Source organism: Carlito syrichta, unplaced genomic scaffold, assembly GCF_000164805.1.
Source record: "Carlito syrichta isolate Samal-C Ts95f unplaced genomic scaffold, Tarsius_syrichta-2.0.1 Scaffold111653, whole genome shotgun sequence".
Taxonomy (NCBI): domain Eukaryota; kingdom Metazoa; phylum Chordata; class Mammalia; order Primates; family Tarsiidae; genus Carlito; species Carlito syrichta.
Window position 1 is genome coordinate 351,698 of NW_007055749.1, and position 18,874 is coordinate 370,571.

Sequence of the window (18,874 nt, forward strand, 5' to 3'; positions counted from 1 at the left end):
TGCACTCCAGTCTGGGCGACAGAGTGAGACTCCAACTCAAAAAAAAAGAATTCACTCTTAGTCAAAACATCTAAAGTGTGACTTTACTAAATTAACGTGCTCAAGAAAATCAATACCTTGTTACTTTTTTCTAAAATGTACCTTTCAAATATGTGTTGGCTCATATTCTGGAAACAGATTTGGAATATGCTCCTAGAGAGAAATACTAAGTTCTTACTAACAATAAAGTGTAATAATCTGTTTAAAATAGGTAAGTCAAAAAATTGCATAGTTTATCCTGGTGATATTGGTGAGAAGTTTCCTATATATGTCTACGATTTACTTCAAGGGGAAAAATAAAGCCAAAAAAATTGTTTGCAATTCATGACGAGAGTAATGTATCATATTAAGACTGAGGTCTGCTCTGAACCATGGCCACCCTGGCTTTGAAAAAAAAAAAAGTGTAAGGTTGAATTGACTCATTTTGCCTTTTTACTGCCACTCTTAGTTTGTGTGATAAACCTGTCAGCCAACACTTACCAAATCTATGCATTCCATCCAACAAACCTGCACTCCATACCTCTATCAGGCACAAAATAATTATCTCAGCACGCTTGCAGATTGCAGGGAACCCAAATATATAAACTGCCAGTCTGAGACTGAAGGAGAATTATAGTAACTAAAAATGTGCTAAGCGTAGCACAGAGGAGTTAAATACTATAGCACACGTGAGTTCAGCTTGGTTTTGAACAATAAACAGCATTTTCCCTACGACTGAACTTAAATGGCTTTCTAAGCAGAGGGAAAAGGACATGCAAAGGTGAAGAAAAATGGGAAGCGGGCAGGGGTCAGCAGCAAAGGGCTTTGTATGCCATGCTGGAGTATGGAGGCGGTGGCCATTCAGTCAGGAGCATCAAGCACCAGAAAGAGCAGAGGGCAGTGAGTGGAGAATGAAATGGAGATGATGAAAACGAAAGCGAATGGCCAGTAAAGAAACTGGATTTGTTCAGATAAAGCTAGGGCTTGAAAGTAGAAGTGAAGATAGGAAAGTTTTTATTTTAAAAAAGTGGGGACTTGCTGATCTATTGGCCATAGGAGACTTGCGTTTTCTGATTCCTGGTCATTAAGCTTTATTTGAGAAAGTCAAAATCCAGTTCACAATATTGACCTTGCTCATAAAAATGCAAATTGTTTCTGAGGAGCCTATTTTCCTTTGGACTGTCCACATATGTTAACTTAGGTCAAAGTTAACTTCTGAGCACAGGGAACAGGACACACAGGACAGAAATTATGACAAAGACAACTGAGAATGAGTCTGGACTATTAAAAAATCTTTGCAAATGAAGACGTTTACAGTGAAGGACTTTAATCTTTTTGTATTCTGCACATATTAGATGTTAGGTGGGGTTCCCCCTTTCAATTTTGGTGAATTTGCCAGCCACACATACATTCTGATGATTACCTACAGAAAAATACATTCATTTTTCTTGCCTTAACACAGATAAACAGGATGCAAAAGGTTCTCATTGTTAGAGGGTAAATACAAACTACATACTTCAGCAAAAATAATATTAGAAAGTAATTTGCAGCCATTGCCTTGCTAAACTATGGTCTATTCATGTCATGTGTTTTCTGAACTATGGCCAGGCCATGTTTTCCTAAGCTTTGGCCCTCTACCCTGCCTTAGGTAGGTGAATCTCCTCTCCTCTCTCTAGTTTACTTTCTAAATAAACTATATTTTCCAATTAAAAAGAAAAAGCCATATGCCTCGAATCATGAACCCGGAACATAAAGTTCTGAGACAAAATTAAAGGGTGAGAAGAAACTTTGGAGCTCTGACATTCCACTTATCTATAATTTCCTTTTTTCTTCCAAAAGATGAAAAACAACTCGCACAAGCCTCTACAAGAGGAGGATGGGGGGCGGGATGGATACCACCTATCCTCCCATCCACCAGGCATCTAGAAAATTCCATCTGCTTCCCTCTTTCTGCATTCACAGCTTAAAGAGTCTTCAAGGCTCAATTCAAATTTTACTTCAGACACCCGATGCCCCTTTCCACTCACATTTCTCCGCGCCAGGAGTGCTGGTCTCACGGTGCAGCCCCAGCCCTTCGGCCCGGGTCTTTCCCAGCCTTCAGGTTTCTGTCACGGCAGTTGCCTAACCTGGCTACCCAGGCTCCTGCGGCCTGAGGACCGCAGGTCAGCCCCGTTTGGGCCGCGCCATCGGCACCTGCAAAGGCCCGCGCGGCCCTTGTGCCGTTTGAACCCCAACTCCCCGCCATCCACCTCGACTCTTCTCGAACGTGAGAAAGTGCGTGGGGAGGGGCGAAAGCGGATGAAGAGTAAAAATATCCCGAAACTCCCGCCCGTCCGCTGCGCTCGCCATCCCCAAGGCCACACACTCCACGGGCTGGAGTTCCCAGGGAAAGGCCCCGGCGTCCACTCGGCAGAGAATCAGGCCTGGAGTTGGTCCCGCACGTGGCAGGGGGCCACGAGGCCACGCCCACTAGACTCCAGACGCCCTGCACTAGACCCAGCTTCCCCACCCGCCCAGCAACCTTCGTCCACGCCACCTGTTCACTACCGTCAACGTCCAAAAACCGCCCTCGTGCCCGCTCGCAGCGCACTGCGCCTGCGCACAGTCTGCCGCAGCAGTCCGAGGACCTGTCAGTGCGCATGCTCCGGCCTTGATCGTATTCTGCCCCGTAGATTTTGAACGCTATTCCTGAAGCCCCATGGCACGCGCATGCGTGCCTACAGCAGCTGGCTCTCGCGACAAAAGCGAGAAACGGCGGGTCTTGGGTTGGAAGCGGGCGAGCCGGAAGTCGCCGTGCTTCCTCAGTTCCACTCTGCACTGACGGAAACGCAAGCGCTGAGAGAGAGGTTCCGGGGCTGGGCTGGCCTGGCCGAAGCCGGCGGAATGGAGACCAGTACCGAGGACGGGGCGCTGACCTCCCGCCCGATGCTGGCTGCTTCCTGGGATGCCGCAGGCGGGGCCCTGACCCAGAGCCTCCTTCTCTCCCGGGCTGGACTCGGCGCCCGCGACTTCGACTGGGAGGAGCTGTTGGCGCCGCCTGCTTCGGGGTGCGCCGGGGCGGCGGGGGCCGGGGCCGCCGCGCTCGGTGACAGCCGCGCTCCCGGGGGAGCCGTGGGGGGGGCGGAGGCGGCGTGGGGTCCGCGCGGGGAGCGGGGCTGACAGGTGGGGCGAGGTCAGGGTGGGCGGAGGGCGGGCGGGTCCGGGCCGCGGCGGAAGCTCCGGGTGGGGCGCGGGGAGCGGGCGGCTGAGCTGGACGCTCGGCATCCTTAAACGCCCCCGTGTCCCGCAGGACAGCTCGGCAGGCCCCTGTCCAAAGCGACCCGCGCGTCGTCCCCGAGGCAAATCGGCCAACCTGTCGAGCAAAACGGGCTTGTAGAATGGTCCGACCGGAGGACCGCCAGCTCGGTTGCGAAAAAGACACGCTTTGGTCTGTCTTGTCTTCTGCTCCCCACTCCTGTGCACACGACAGGCGTCCAGCAACCTGCGTAACTAACGGACTCAGTGGCAGGGGCTTGAGTAGAATGTCGGCGCCTGCATCTGTCGCTTCTGAACCTGTAGGGAGCACGTGTTGGCTGCTTGGCCCCGGGCCTGTGGAGGTGCTAGAAGAAGTCCCTGTGGCCTGACACGTGGCTGATGAGGGGTGGCAAGAGAACTATGCTGTGTGATGTTTTCACCGATGTTCTTCTCAGCCAGGATCTGGTGGTTTTGAAGAGAAGCCGGGACAGCCCAGGTGGACACCCCTGCTTCCTTTACCTGACGTGTGACCCTGATGGAGGTGAAGAAATCGTTTCTGTGGGCCTTTTAAGTTCAGCGAGGAACATGGAGGTATACGTCGGCGAGGAGTACTGTGGAACCAGCAGGGGCAAGAAGGTTGGGACCGTCCCGGATGACAGGTCTGTGCCTCGTACGCTCGGGAGCGTGTTCTTCTGAGTTGGTGCTTTTATTTTTCCTCAGCTTTTGCATTATTCATTGATTCTCTGACATTGATGCCAGTGTCAGGGGAGAGCAGGTGAAAATGTACCAGTAGGCATAGAAGTTTAAACTTGTAGGAGTCTTAAAGATAGTGTTGTTCAGTCTAATTGTTTTTATAACTGTGGAAATTTAAAAGTCATGAATGGAAGTGAATTTGTAGAGGGTCATAACTAGTTAGTGGGAAAGTTTTATTAGAATGATTCACTGATAAGTATTTCTTGTCTCTTTAATTTACAGAGATCTGTTTTCCAAAAGTTAATTTGGCAATCAGTCTGAAGCTTTGTACACATTTTCTTCCTGGAAGCCCATTACAAATGGTGTGGGAGTCTAAGACTGTGTTACACAGCCTCTTTATTAACCTGCAATGTAATTTATTTGCAACTTTTTTTCTTAAAGAGATTCTGCATAGTCTCTTTAATATAAGATATGAAGTGTTTTATATCCTGCGTGTTGGAAATAATAGCTCTTTGTTGAGGTTTAAAATACTGTGCTCTCTGCTACATTATTGTACATATGTTATCTAATTTAATTCTCTCGTGTAAGCTAGCTAGTAAGTGGTAGATGCAGACCTTCTGGGTAGTGCAGTTCAGTAAGGAACCCAACTCTTTATCCCTCACCAAGAAAACTGAATTTTAGATTTAAGTATTGTTATGGAAACATTTATTTTTAAATATAACTATTAAAAGTGATAATGAGGCCAGCCGTGGTGGTTCACTCCTGTAATCCTAGCACTTTGAGAGGTGGAAAGGGAGGATTGTTTGAGCGCAGGAATTAGAGTCCAGCCTAGGCAACGTAGCGAGACCCTGTCTCTACGAAAAATAAAAAATCGAATGGGAGTGGTGGTGTGTACTTTGTAGTCCCACCTACTCGGAAGGCTGAAGCAGAAGGATCACCTGAGCACAGGTGGTCGAGGCTGCAGTGAGCTGTGATCATGCCATTGCACTCCAGCCTGGGTGACAGATAGAAACCCCAACTCTCAAAATAATAACAATAATAACTGATAGTACATTAAAGTTAAAAAATGAATTCTTTTTTACTTTTAGTGGACGTGAAAAGATTATTTTGTACAAAAAGTATCTAAAATTGGAATCCTCCACACATGATTGTAAAATAAAGGTAAGTCACCAGAAAATTTTAAGTAATATGACAACTAATTTGGTTTTGTACTATATATAGTTTTTTCTGTTGGTTTGGTAATACACTTAGTACATCTTGGCTTCTAATTTTAGTTCAGAAAATACTTAGTAAACTTGTAAGAGCTAGGTGAGGTGGCTCACTCCTGTAATCCCAGCTCTTTGGGAGGCGGAGGCAAGAGGATTGTCTGAGCCCAGGGATTCAAGACCAGCCTGAGCAACTTGGGAAGACCTCATCTCTACAATAAAAATAAAAATTAAAAATTAGCTGAGCTTTGTGGTGAGCACATGTGAATCCAGCTACTTGGAAGTCTGAGGTAGAAGGATCACTGGAGCCCAGTAGGTCAAGGCTGCGGTGGTCACTCCAGCCTGGGCCACAGAGTGAGGCTCTGACTCAAAAAAAAAAAAAAAGTAAGAAGTTGCTTTTCTAAAAAATTGTCAACCCTTTTTAATGTTGAATTAAAAAAAATTAATCATGTATTAGCTATGGAAAATGTAGTATATGTGTTAATATAGTTATAGTATAGTATAATGTGTTAATTTTGAAGCCTTGCAAAACTGAACTACAAAATATATTTTTTAATCTTTATGTAAAATGGTGCCAAAAAAATCAGAAGCAGATATGGCTCCATTTTCAATAATGAACAGAACTAGAGAAGTTTCACATTAGGGGACCAAGAAGTTTAAAGGGATTGGACTGTTGTCTTCAGCATGAAAAAATATTGTTAAGGTGAATGTTAGTGATATCATCAGAGTCTGAGACTAGGATACTGAGTCGGAAGTCTGAAGCCCTGAATATTAATTCAGTTCTGTTGCTAAATGACTAGCCTTGAGCAAATTTCTTCACCTGTTTCAACCTACCTCATGGGTAAAATGAATGGGCTGAAAAAATTAATTATTGTATTCTTTTTATCTCTAAAATTTCGTGGTCATTATTACTTACAGGAGTTTATGAGACTTATTAAAATAAGTGATTTTTATAGCAGGCAGAAAGCAAACTCACAGAACTGACTATCCCAAGATGTTGTTTTATGTTAATAGTTTCTAAAGCTATTTAAATAAAGTTATTTATTCATTCCACAAGTATTTGAGTACCTCTTAATGCCAGGTACTGTGCTAGGCATTTGGGAATTAGCAGTAAGAAAGTAAATTAAAATGCCTGTTCTCATGTGCCTTATATTCTAAGCAAGGGGCAAGACATACAATAAGCAGAATCATTGAGTAAAAGACATGCTATATTAAATGGTGAGAAATGCTGTGGGGATTACAAAGCAGAAAGGGGTTGATAGGGTGGTTGGAAAGTAGGAGGTTAAAGGGGTGCTTCCTTAATTATTGAGGACAGTCACATCTGCACCCTCAGAATATTTAGATCACGCGTCTATTGACCGATGTGACCTGGGTTTGTGTGTGTCTCTGAAGGTGAGTTTTTTTTTGTCTGTTCTATGGAAACATGGGCGTGTAAAGGGTTGTTTGAGTCAGGGAAACCCTCAGGTATTTGTGAAAGCTTATTCTGGGGCAATAGTGTATGAAAGTTAAAATAATAGTTACTGACACAGATTTTTGAACACTTTGGAAATGTTAACACATAATCCCCACAACAACCATAAGAAATCATTGTCCTCTCTCGTGCTCCTGACTTAGGTTGTAAGCACCCAAGTCATAATTTAAACCCGGTTTGTCTGATTCTAAAGCTTGTTCCCTTTCCATTTTGCTGCTCTGTTGTCCATACCACATATGAAATACCATATTTCTTGCTTTAGAAATATGGACAGTATAAAACATTGGAAAAACTACTGGGATATAAGCCAGAAAAGCTGGGTTCTAAACCCGACCTTTACTAATTGAATATTCTTTTATAAGTTAGAAAATTACACTTGAATTTATTTTTTTATGTGTAATTCAGCAAGCTATATTAGATTATCTTGATATTATCTTACAGCTCTAAATTCTGAAAGACTAAATTGTATGTAGTATTTCAGTAGACACTTTGCATGGGCTTCTGGATAGCCTTATTTTGTGTTAAATAATATTATATAAAGTTGTGGTATGTGGTATATTTTATGTCTCATATTGGTATATAGTAGCCCCCTCTTACCCACAGTTTCGCATTCCAGGGCTTCAGTTACCCATAGTCAACCAGGTCCGAAACTATTAAAGAGAGAATTTCCAGAAATAAACAGTTCATTCTAAGTAGCGTGATGAATCTCCTACTGTCCTGCTCCATCCTGCTTGGGACATGATTGGTCTAGCGTATCCATGCTGTATATACTACTGCCCTTTAGTTATATAGTAGCTGTATATACTGTCAGAAAGTCAGTAGTAGCCTAACACTATGCCACAATGCCTATGTCATTTACTTGGCTTCATCTCATTACATAGGCATTTTGTCATCTTACATCATCTCAAGAAGAGGATGGGTGAGTACAGTAGAGTCAGATATTTCAAGAGAGAGAGACCATATTCACATAACTTTTATTACAGTATATTGTTATAATTGTTCTTATTACTTGCAGATCTCATAATGTGCCTAATTTATAAATACAATTTTATCGTAAGTATATATATGAAAAAAACTGTGTATAGATTTAGGACTGTCTGTGGTTTTAGGTATCCATAGGGGGTCTTGGAACTTGTTAGGTCTATTGTAGTTTATTTTATTTTATTTTTTAATTTTTTAATTTTTTTTTGAGTTAGAGTCTCACTCTGTCGCCCAGACTGGAGTGCAGTGGCCGCTCCCGGCCACTGCAGCCTCGACCTGCTGGGCTCTGGCGATCCTTCCGCCTCAGCCTTCCAAGTAGCTGGAACTACAGGCGCACACTACCACGCCCGGCTAATTTTTTATTTATTATAGAGACGAGGTCTCACCAAGTTGCCCAGGTGGGTCTCGAGCCTGCAGGCTCGGGCAATCCACTCACCTCAGCCTCCCAAAGGCATGGGATTACAGGCTGAGCCACCGGACCCGGCTTATTTTAATTTTTAGACAGGGACATGCTCTGTCACCCAGGCTGGAGTGCAATGGCATGATCATGGCTCATCACAACCTCAACCTCCTGGGCTCAAGCACTACCATGCCCAAGCGAATTTTTTTTTTTTTTTGAGTTGGAGTCTCACTCTGTCGCCCAGACTGGAGTGCCGTGGCCGCTCCCGGCCACTGCAGCCTTGACCTGATGGGCTCCAGCAATCCTTCTGCCTCAGCCTTGCAAGTAGCTGGAACTACAGGTGCGCGCTACCACGCCCGGCTAATATTTTGATTTATTGTAGAGATGAGGTCTCACCAAGTTGCCCAGGCAGGTCTCGAACCCATGAGTTCAAGCCTCACCTCAGCCTCCCAAGGCGCGGGATTACAGGCTGAGCCACCGAGCCTGGCTTAATTTTTTTATTTTTTATAGAAAAAGGGTCTCACTATGTTGCCCAGGCTGCTCCCGAACTCCTGGCCTCAAGGGATCCTTCAGCCTCAGTTTCCCAAGTTGCTGGGTTTATAGGCATGAGCCATTAAACCTGGCTTGTAGTTTATTTTTCGTTCTTTGAATTAAGTACAATTTTATTTAACCCCCTATTTATTATTTTACATGTGATATTTTAGTTGTTGAAAGGCCTTTTTTATTTAAATAGTTCATCTGCGCCTCAGGATAAATTGGAAATTTTTATATTTTAAAAAAACTTTAAAAGTATACTTGAAGTTAATATTTAGATTCTTGAATACTTTTTTCTTGTTTAAATAATATCAAGAGGTGACCTTAGGTGATGGCTGTTTTTAATATCATTATTTTCTGGAACTTTTTTTGTTTTATAATAGTTGCTGTCCTTTGGCGAAAAGCAGTGTGTGTTCATCAGTAAAGTTGTGGTACACGTGAAATTGGTTTTGGCAAATTCTTCAACAAGCTCTCCTGCTCTAGGAACAAGGATAGATCTTGACAAGGTGCAAACCATAATGGAATCCATGGGGTCAAAGTTATCACCTGGAGCTCAGCAACTGATGGTTAGGCTTCAACAGCGGGTAAGTAAAAATAAATTTCTTTCCAGTTCATATTTCAAAATGATGACTTTTAATAAGAGAATGCAGAGACTTAAAAATTTTTTTTGAATTTCTATTATTGATTTCACTGTTAATCTCTATTTAGTTTTGTTAAAGTCACATTTTTCTAGATTTACCATCCCACACAATGTTTTGACTATAGATCGTCACACTTTTTCATGAATTCACTGACTCATTCATTCACTAAGTATTTATGAAGCACTTTCACAGTGAATTAAGGCACTGGCTTGAGCACTCTGAGGGTACAAAGATGACTAGTCAATCTATAACCTGTATTTAAGGATTTTTACAGTCTAGAACATGTAAGTGGGGAATGATGAGGTGTAGATTAGAAAAGGGTTATTTAGGAGAGTGGTATTTTATTTAGGCTTTTAAAGAATAAGAGTAGGATTACGCACGGAAATTTGGAGGGAGGCCATTTTAGAGAAAGAAAATAAGCTGGATAAAGTCTTTAATGCTAGAAGAATTGGATATAGCTGGGAAATGAATAGTAGCCAGTTTCTCTGGAGCAAAGAATAGGGAAAGGTTAAAGTAGATTTGAGCTAGATCACAGAGAGCTTTACGTGTACTTTAAATTTGTAAGTGTTTTTCACTTACGTTTCAAGAAATTTTAATCCATGTAAGGTGAATCAGAGGAAAATGGGACTACAGGATAGAGGCCAGCTAGGCTCGGTGGCTCAGCCTGTAATCCCACGCTTTGGGAGGCCAAGGCAAGTGGATTGCCTGAGTCCACGGGTTCGAGACCCACCTGGACAACTTGGCGAGACCTCATCTCTACAATAAATCAAAAAATTCGCTGGGCGTGGTAGTGCGCGCCTGTAGTTTCAGCAACTTGGAAGGCTGAGGCAGAAGGATTGCCGGAGCCCAACAGATCAAGGCTGCGGTGGCCGGGAGCAACCACTGCACTCCAGTCTGGGCGACAAAGTAAGACTCCAACTCAAAAAAAAAACCAAAACAAAAAACCAAGATAGAGGCCAACTACACGTTCTTTCCTTTATATGGATGAGAGTGAATGAGAGTCTAAGGTTGGACATAGTATTGCGATGCCATATTGTGAGATGCTAAAACAATGAAGCCGTTGGCACTTGATAACTGCCTTAATATTGGTGTTGTGGGAGAAAAAGAGTCAGACGTGAAATTGAGGTTTTGAGGCTGTCGATACCAGTAAAATAAATGGACGCCATGGGAGGAGAACAGTTGGGGGAAAAGGAGTTTAACTGGGGAATGTTGAGTTTTTGCTGTGAATAAGACTTTACTGGAAAGATGTTGGCAGCATTAGGAAGCGGGATTGGGAGAAGTGGAGTGACCATGGTAGCTGACAGAGAGCATAGTGAAGGGAGACAGAAACAAGGAAGAAAGGCCCTTGGAGCGTAGCTGCACTGCATCAGGACATAGGGCGAGGAGGAAGCAACCAGAGGATAGGAGGCAGCAGTGTGATGGGGGAGCAAGAGTAAGGATCTGACTTCAGAGGAGGGACTTCAAGTTTTTGTCCTGTCTTATTAGTTCTGCCTCCTTTGGCAAATTGATTCATATATATATGAATGAGTTCGGAGTAATAAGAAATGCACACACAGAAATCATCACAAATAAGAAGCTCTGGCCACAGAGAACAGTTATGAGAGCAGTGGTTCTGAGGTGGAAACACATTTATTTATTTTTTTGAGTGGAGTTTCACTCTGTCACCCAGGCTGGAGTGCAGTGCAGTGGCACGCTCACAGCCATTGCAATGTCGACCTGCTGAGCTCAGGCTATCCTTCCGCCTCAGCCTTTCAAGTAGCTGAGACTACAGGCATGTGCCAACACGCCGGCCTAATTTTTTTTTTTTTTATTATTGTAGAGATGAGGTCTCACCAAGTTGCCCAGGCTGGTCTTGAACCCATGGGCTCAGGCAGTCCTCTTACCTCGGCCTCCCAAAGTGCTGGGATTATAGGCGTGAGCCACCACGTCCAGCCATATATTTTTTTTTAACTCAATTCCTCAGGTAGAAAATTGAAATGGTAATACTATAAAAAACTCAGGATTGATGTTAAAATTTAAAATAAATGATGTAAGTAAAGAATTCCTTTTAAATAATTGTGAGGTTTACAAATACTGGAGTCTGGGCAGAGTCGAGAGAACCAGGGAGCTGAAGATTGTGGAGACCACAGCAAGGAGAGTTTCAAAAAAAGAAGGCAATCTGCACCTTTCTTCCTCCTCTACACCTGGATACCTCAGAAAGCTCCTAACTGGTCCTCCTATACTGCTACAACCCAGTCTCCACAGTGTTCCCAGAATGTCCTCAAAGGATACAGAGAAAGCCCCCTGATTGCTTCCCTTCACACTTAGAATTAATTCTAATTCCTTACCCTGACCTCTAAGCTGTTGGCCGTTTGCCTCCTCCACCTCATCTCCTGCCTCCTTTCTTTGGGCAGTTTGCTCCAGGCATTCTGATGTGTGTATTCCCCAGATATCTAATTGTGTTTCCACCTCAGGACTACTGCACTCATAACTGCTCTCTGTGGCCAGAGCTGCTTATTTGTGATATTTCTGTGTCTATGCATTTCTTATTATTCCAAACTCATTTTAAGACTACATTCTCTTTTTTTTTTTATTGGGAGTCTCGCTGTATCATCCAGGCTGGATGGAGTGCAGTGGCATGCTCATGGCCACCAAAGCCTCGGCCTACTGGGCTCAGGTGATCCTTCCCCTTCAGCCTTCCAAGTAGCTGGAACCACAGGAGTGCCACCACACCTGGCTAATTTTTTTAATTTACTTTGGAGACAAGGTCTCACCAAATTGCTCAGGCAATCCTGTTGCCTCTACCTCCCAAAATGTTTTAGGATTACAGGCATGAGCCACTGTGCCCAGCTAAGATTATATTCTTAATGATTACTTCCCAAGCCACCCAGTTTAAAGTAGAATGTACCTTCAAGGCCATATCATAGTTTCATCAGTGCCCTTTTGGCTACGTTGTTGCTTCTCTATTGGTTGCTTGTTTATCTCACTAATGTATGTGCTTCATGCAAACAGAGACTTGTCTCGTTTTTTTGTGACTCCAAGCACATATACATATATTGTCATGTGTTACTAATGGAATATATTCTGAAAAATACATTGTTAGGTGATTTTTTTCATTGTGCGAACATCAGAGAGTTTAGTTACACAAACCTAGGTTGTATAGCCTAGTACATAGGTATTGCATATAAGCTACAAACCTGTTATGTACTGAACATTGTAGGCTATTCTAACACAATAGTATTTGTGTATCTAAACATAGAAAAGAAAAAGTACAGTAGAGATATGTTATAAAATACTTTTTGAGCCGGGCTCGGTGGCTCAGCCTGTAATCCCACGCCTTTGGGAGGCTGAGGTGAGTGGATTGCCTGAACCCTCGGGTTCGAGACTCGCCTGGGCAGGTGAGACCTCATCTCTACAATAAAAAAAATGAGCCAGGCGTGATAGCGCGCACCTGTAATTCCAGCTACTTGGAAGGCTGAGGCAGAAGGATCGCCGGAGCCCAGCAGGCGAGGCTGCGGTGGCCGGGAGCGGCCACTGCACTCCAGTCTGGGTGACAGAGTGAGACTCCAACTCAAAAAAAAAAAAAATTTTTTTTAAGAGGTATACCTGCTTAGGGCAGTTATCACGAATGGAGCTTGCAGAACTGGAAGTTACTCTGGATAAGTGAGTGAGTGGTGAATGTGAATGCCTAGGACATTACTCTTCACTACTGTAGACACAACACTGTATTCCTAGGCTACACTAAATTTATAAAAAACATTTTTATTTCTCCAATAATAAATTAACCTAGCTTACTATAACTCTTTTACTTTATAAACTTAAAAAAAAATTTTTTTTTTTTTTTTTTTTTTGAGTCAGGGTCTCACTCTGTCACCCAGGCTGGAGTGCAGTGGCACGATCATGGCTCACTGCAGCCTCAACTTCCAGTGCTTCTTAGTAGCTGAGACTACAGGTACATGCCACCACATGTAGCTAATTTTTTCATTTTTTGTAGATGTGAGGTCTTGCGATGTTGTCCATGCTGGTTATAAACTTTTACATTTTTAAATTTTTAACTCTTTTGTAATAACACTTAGCTTGAAATACAAACACATTCGACTGTATAAAATATTTGTTTCTTTATACTGTTAGTCTATAAGCTTTTTTCTGTTTATACATTTTTAAAGTGTTTTTTTTACTTTTCAAACTTTTGTGTTAAAAATGAATACACAAGAAGGGCGTGGTAGCTCACAACTGTAATCCTAGACTTAAAAAAAAAAGACACAAACACATTAGGTTAGGCCTACATAGGGTTAGGGTCATCAATATCATTGTCTTCCACCTCCACATTTTGTCCCACTGGAGGGTCTTCAGGGACAATAACACACGTGGACTTATCATCACCTATAGTAACAATACCGTCTTCTGGAATACTTCCTGAAGGACCTGACTCAGGCTACTTTACAGTTAACTTTTAAAAAATAAGTAGGAGTATACTCTAAAATAAGGATACAAAGTATAGTATAGTTCTCAATGATATGTTCTCTAGGGAAAAAAAATGTGAAAAATAGTAAATACATAAACCCGTAACATAGTTGTTTGTTATCATTATCAAATATTGTGTACTATACATAATTGCACATGCTACATTTTATACAGCTGGCATTGCAGTAGGTTTGTTTACACCAGCATCACCAGAAACATGGGAGTAATAAGTTGCACTGTGACGTTACAACAGCTGTGATGCCACTTGGCAATAGCAATTTTTCAGCTTCATTATAATCTTACAGGACCACCATGGTATTGGGTCCATTGTCAACTGAAATGTCACTATGTGGACTTGACTATATAGATCTATTGTGTTTATCAACTAAATATTTCTTGGATATCTTCAGGAGGCCAGCTTGAATAGTGATGACATATAAATCAGATTATGAAGGATTAGGTAGTAACTGGGTATTTGGGAGGTAGAGTTACTGAGTACTTTTTTTAGAATTTTAGAGATAAAGAGGAAATTAGAAGATAGTTGTATACAGGAGTATTGAGGATAATGGAAGAATCTGTCAAGCATGTGAGATTGGTGCTTTTGAAGAGTGTAGGACAGTGTGTTTTTTCAAGTATGGTCTATAGAACACCTGTGTCAGGATCCTTTGGGATAGCTTCAAAATTCTGATTGCTGGCCTTTACTAATTACGCAATTCCATAGGGTAGAGTCCAGGAATCAGTATTTTATTTATTTATTTATTTATCTATCTATCTATTTATTTATTTATTACTAACTACTCAATTCCATAGGGTGGAGCCCAGGAATCAGTATTATATTTTAATTAATTAATTAATCTTTTGCATTGGAGTCTCACTCCATCGCCCAGGCTATAGTGCAGTGGCATGCAGGTCCATGGCCATCCCAGCATTGACCTGCTGGGCTCCTGCGATCCTTCCACCTCAGCCTTCCAAGTAGCAGGAACTACAGGCGTGTGCTACCATACCCGGTTAATTTTTTTCATTTATTGTAGAGACGAGGTCTCACCAAGTTGCCCGAGCTGGTCTTGAACCTGCGGGCTTAGGCAATCCACTTGCCTTTGCCTCCCGAAGCACTAGGAATACAGGCTGAGCCACGGACCTGACCTAGGAATCAGTATATTAAATAACATGCCTAGGTGAGTCTTAGGCACATTGTAGTTTGAGAATAACTTTTAGTGGAAGATTTTAGAAGGGAAGAAATTTTGGGGGGAAAGGATTTTGAAAATGACTAGAGAATATTAATGAATTAAATATAACTAGTTTATTACTGATTTTTCTCAAAAATTTAACTTTGGGGAAAAGATAAAATTAGATGGTAAATTTTTGTTTTGGCTGTGTCTTTAAATTTTTATGGCTTTATTCTTTTTTTTAACTTAAAAATTTTTTTTGTTTTAAAATTGTGGAGTACATTTCAGGGTTAGGTATACAAATATTCACGGTGCAGGTACCCTTGTTGATGAAGTGTGCCCCCCTTCCCCAGGCAGATTTCCACTACTGTCAGTCCCACCTCCCCGTTTCTCCTCCCCTCCTTAGTTTCCCACTACAGTCAATCCTTTTCTTATAATATCGTGGTGGTTGTTCAAGGTCCACTTATGAGTGAGAACTTGTGATACTCAGTTCTTTGTTTCTGTGAAAGATCACTCAGTATGATAGACTCTAAGTCCATCCAGGTTACTGCAAAGTTCATGATTTTGTTCTTTATAGCTGCGAACCATTCCATCGTGTATATGTACCACATTTTGAAAATCCAGTCCTCTTTTGATGGGCAGCATGATTCGTTCCATGTTCTTGCTATTGTGAACAATGCTGCAGTAAACATACATGTGTAGGTATCTTTTTTATGGAGTGACCTGAGTTCTTCCTGGTATTTCCCAGTAGGGGGATTGTGGGATCATATGGAAGTCGATTTTTAGAACTTCTAGGAATCGCCACACTGTTTTTCACAGAGGCTGTACTAGTTTGTTCTCTCACCAACAGTGTAGAAGTGTTCCCTTTTTGCCACATCCTGTCTAGCATCTGTTATTTTTTGAGTTATTGATGGTGGCCATTCTGACTGGAGTTAGATGGTATCTCAGTGTAGTTTTAATTTGGATTTCCTTGATGATTAGTGAGACTGAACATTTTTTCATGTACCTGTTGGCTGCTCATATGTCTTCTTTTGAGAACTATATTCATATCTTTTGCCCACTTTGTAATGGGACTGTTTGTTTTTTTCTTTTCAGTATGCTTGAGTTCCTTGTAGATCCTAGATGTTAGGCCTTTGTCAGACATGCAGTTGGCACATATTTTTTTCCAGTCTGTAGGCTGTATCCCTGCTCTCTTGACGGTTTCTTTGGCTTTGCGGAAGCTTGTTAGTTTGATGAGGTCCCACTTGTCTATCTTGTCTCTTATGGCATGAGCACTTCAGGTTTTGATCAGGAATTGGTTGTCAGTTCCAATTTCCATAAGAGTGTCTCCTGCATTTTCTAAGGTTCTTATGGTTTGAGGTTTTACGTTTAGGTCTCTGATCCATTTAGAGTTCATTTTTGTGTATGGGGGTAGGCAGGGGTCCTATTTCAATCTTCTGCATGTGGACAGCCAGTTTACCCTCACCATTTACTGAATAGGTTCTCATCTCCCCAGTGGTTGGTGGTGGAGGCTGTCGAAGATGAGTTGGTTGAGAAATTGAGGTTTTGCTTCTGGAATCTCAGTTCTATTCTATTGGTCTATATGCCTATTCTTGTACCAATACCAGGCTGTTTTGATTATTGTAGCTTTATAATAAAGTTTAAAGTCTGGGAGTGTGATACCTCCTGCTTTGTTTCTTTTGCTGAGGATTGTTTTGGCTATTCTTGGTCGTTTGTGTTTCCATATGAATTCCTGTATTGTTGTTTCTAGGTCTGAGAAGAATGTTGCTAGAAATTTGATGGGTATTGCATTAAATCTATAGATTGCCTTAGGTAGAATGGACATTTTAACGATGTTGATTCTTCCAATCCATGAGGATGGAATATTTTTCCACTTGTTTGTGTCATCTTTGATTTCTTTGAGCAGTGTTTTATAGTTTTCATTGTAAAATTCTTTCACGTCTCTGATTAGGAAGATGCCAAGATATTTTCATTTTCTTTGTAGCTATTGTGAATAGAATTGTGCTTTTTATTTGGGTTTCTGTTTGTTTATTACTGGTGTTTAGAAATACGATTGTCTTTTGCACATTTATTTTATACCCTGAGACTTTGCCAAAGTCCATTATCAGTGCAGGGAGGTTTTTGACAGATTCTCTTGGGGTTTCAAGGTATAGAATCATGTCATCTGCAAAGAGAGATAACTTGACTTCCTCTTTTCCAATTTGGATTCCCCTGATCGCCTTCTCTTCTCTTCTCTGATTGCTCTAGCTAGGACTTCCAAAACTATATTGAGCAAGAGGGTTGAGAGTGGGCATCCTTGCCTTATTCCAGTTTTCAGGGGAAATGTTTCCAATTTCTGTCTGTTTAGCAGTATGCTGTCTGTGGGTTTCTCGTAGATGGCTCTTACTACTTTGAGGTATGTTCCATCTGTGCCTAGATGTTCTAGAGTTTTTATCAAAAAAGGGTGCTGGATTTTATCAAAAGCTTTTTCTGCATCTAATGATATAATCGTGGGTATCAATGTGATGTTAGCTTCATGAAATGATTTGGGGAAGGTTCCATCTTTCTCAATCACCTGAAATAGCTTCAGTAGGGCTGAAATCAGTTCCTCCTTAAATGTCTTGTAGAATTCTGCTGGGAAGCCATCTGGTCCAGGCCTTTTTTTTGTTGGTAGTTTTCTTGTGACATAGTCAATTCCCTTGATTGTTATTGGTCTATTTAGGGTCTCAGTTTCTTCTTGTTTTAACCTAGGGAGGTTGTGTGATGTCAGAAAATTCTCCATTTCCTTTAGGTTTTCAAGTTTGTTTCCAAACAGGTGTACATAGTAGTCTTTTATATTTCTTCAGGGTCAGATGTGACTTCTTCTTTTGTGTTTTTGATTGTGTTTATTTGGGCTTTTTATCTCTTTCTTGGTCAGTCTAGCTATGGGACCATCAATCTTGTTTATCCTTTTAAAGAACCAGCTTTTTGTTTTATTGATTTTTTTTTTTTTTTTTTTTGTATTCTCTTTTTGTCTTCTGTGTCCTGGATTTGGGCTTTTATTTTGATGATCTGGATTTGAATTCTTCTGCTGAAGTTAAGGTTTTGATGGTCTTGTTTTTCCAGCTTCCTTAGGTGAATTTTTAGGCTGTTAAATTGTAATTTTTCCGTTTTCTTCATGTGTGTTTGTAGAGATATGAATTCCCCTCTTGCTACTGCTTTCATGGCATTCCACAGATTTTGGTAAGATGCTTCTTCATTTTCATTTGTTTCCAGGTATCTTTTAATCTTTATCTTGATTTCCATGGTGACCCAGTGGTTGCTTAGCATCATGCTGTTTAGTATCCATGTCTTTGAGGGTTTTGGGGGAACTTTGTTGGTGTTGATAGTTATTTTTATTCCACTGTGGTCTGAGAAGATGCCTGACAAAATTTCAATATTATGAATTTTGTTTATGCTTAATTTATGGCCAAGGATGTGGTCTATCTTAGAGTACGTTCCATGTGGTGATGAATAGAATGTATATTCTATGGTCATTGGGTGGAGTGTTCTCTAGGTATCAATTAAGTCCATTTGGTCAAGAGTCACATTGAGGTTCCAAATCTCCTTGCTGATATTTTGGTCCTGATTATCTGTCTAGGATTGTGAATAGGATATTAAAACCCCCAGCTATGATAGTGCTAGAGCCAAATGTCTTTTTAAAATTTGCCTAGAAGCTGCTTTATGAAAGTTGGTGCTCCTATGTTGAGTGCATATATATTTAGGATGGATTTTTCTTATTGATGGATTGAACCTTTTATCATTATGTAGTGACCTTCTGTATCTTTTTTAAATTTTGATAGCTTAAAGGGTATTTTTTCTGATATTAAAATCGTAACTCCAGCTTTCTTTTTTGTTCCGTTCACCTGAAATTTGGCTTCTCATCCTCTTACTTTGAGTCTGTGAGTATCCTTTCTGGTGAGATGAATCTCTTGAAGACAACATATTGTTGCCTCATGATATTTTATTCGTTTTGTCATTCTGTGTCTTTTCAGTGGTGCATTTAGCCCATTCATATTCAAGCTAATTATTGAAATGTGAGAGTTTATCCCTGTCATAAAGTTCTTATAGAATTGTTGTTTCTGTTGTCT

The 18,874-nt window shown here is 41.4% G+C and overlaps 1 protein-coding gene across 4 annotated transcripts in view; it reads left to right on the forward strand.

Moving 5' to 3' along the window:
* The window catches only part of CUNH10orf88 (chromosome unknown C10orf88 homolog), a 47,729-nt gene that overhangs the window by 17,390 nt on the left and 11,465 nt on the right, over positions 1–18,874 (forward strand). Inside the window, exons 1-4 of one of the 4 annotated variants that reach the window (XM_008070611.1) lie at positions 2,830–3,065; positions 3,708–3,911; positions 5,034–5,106; positions 8,920–9,120. In XM_008070611.1, the coding sequence (XP_008068802.1) occupies positions 2,902–3,065; positions 3,708–3,911; positions 5,034–5,106; positions 8,920–9,120 (642 nt within the window). In that variant the 5' untranslated portion in view covers positions 2,830–2,901. Of the gene's footprint in view, positions 1–2,829; positions 3,066–3,582; positions 3,615–3,707; positions 3,912–5,033; positions 5,107–8,919; positions 9,121–18,874 lie in introns of those variants that run through there. The other 3 variants (XM_021718564.1, XM_008070626.1, XM_008070618.1) reach the window with 3 other exon arrangements.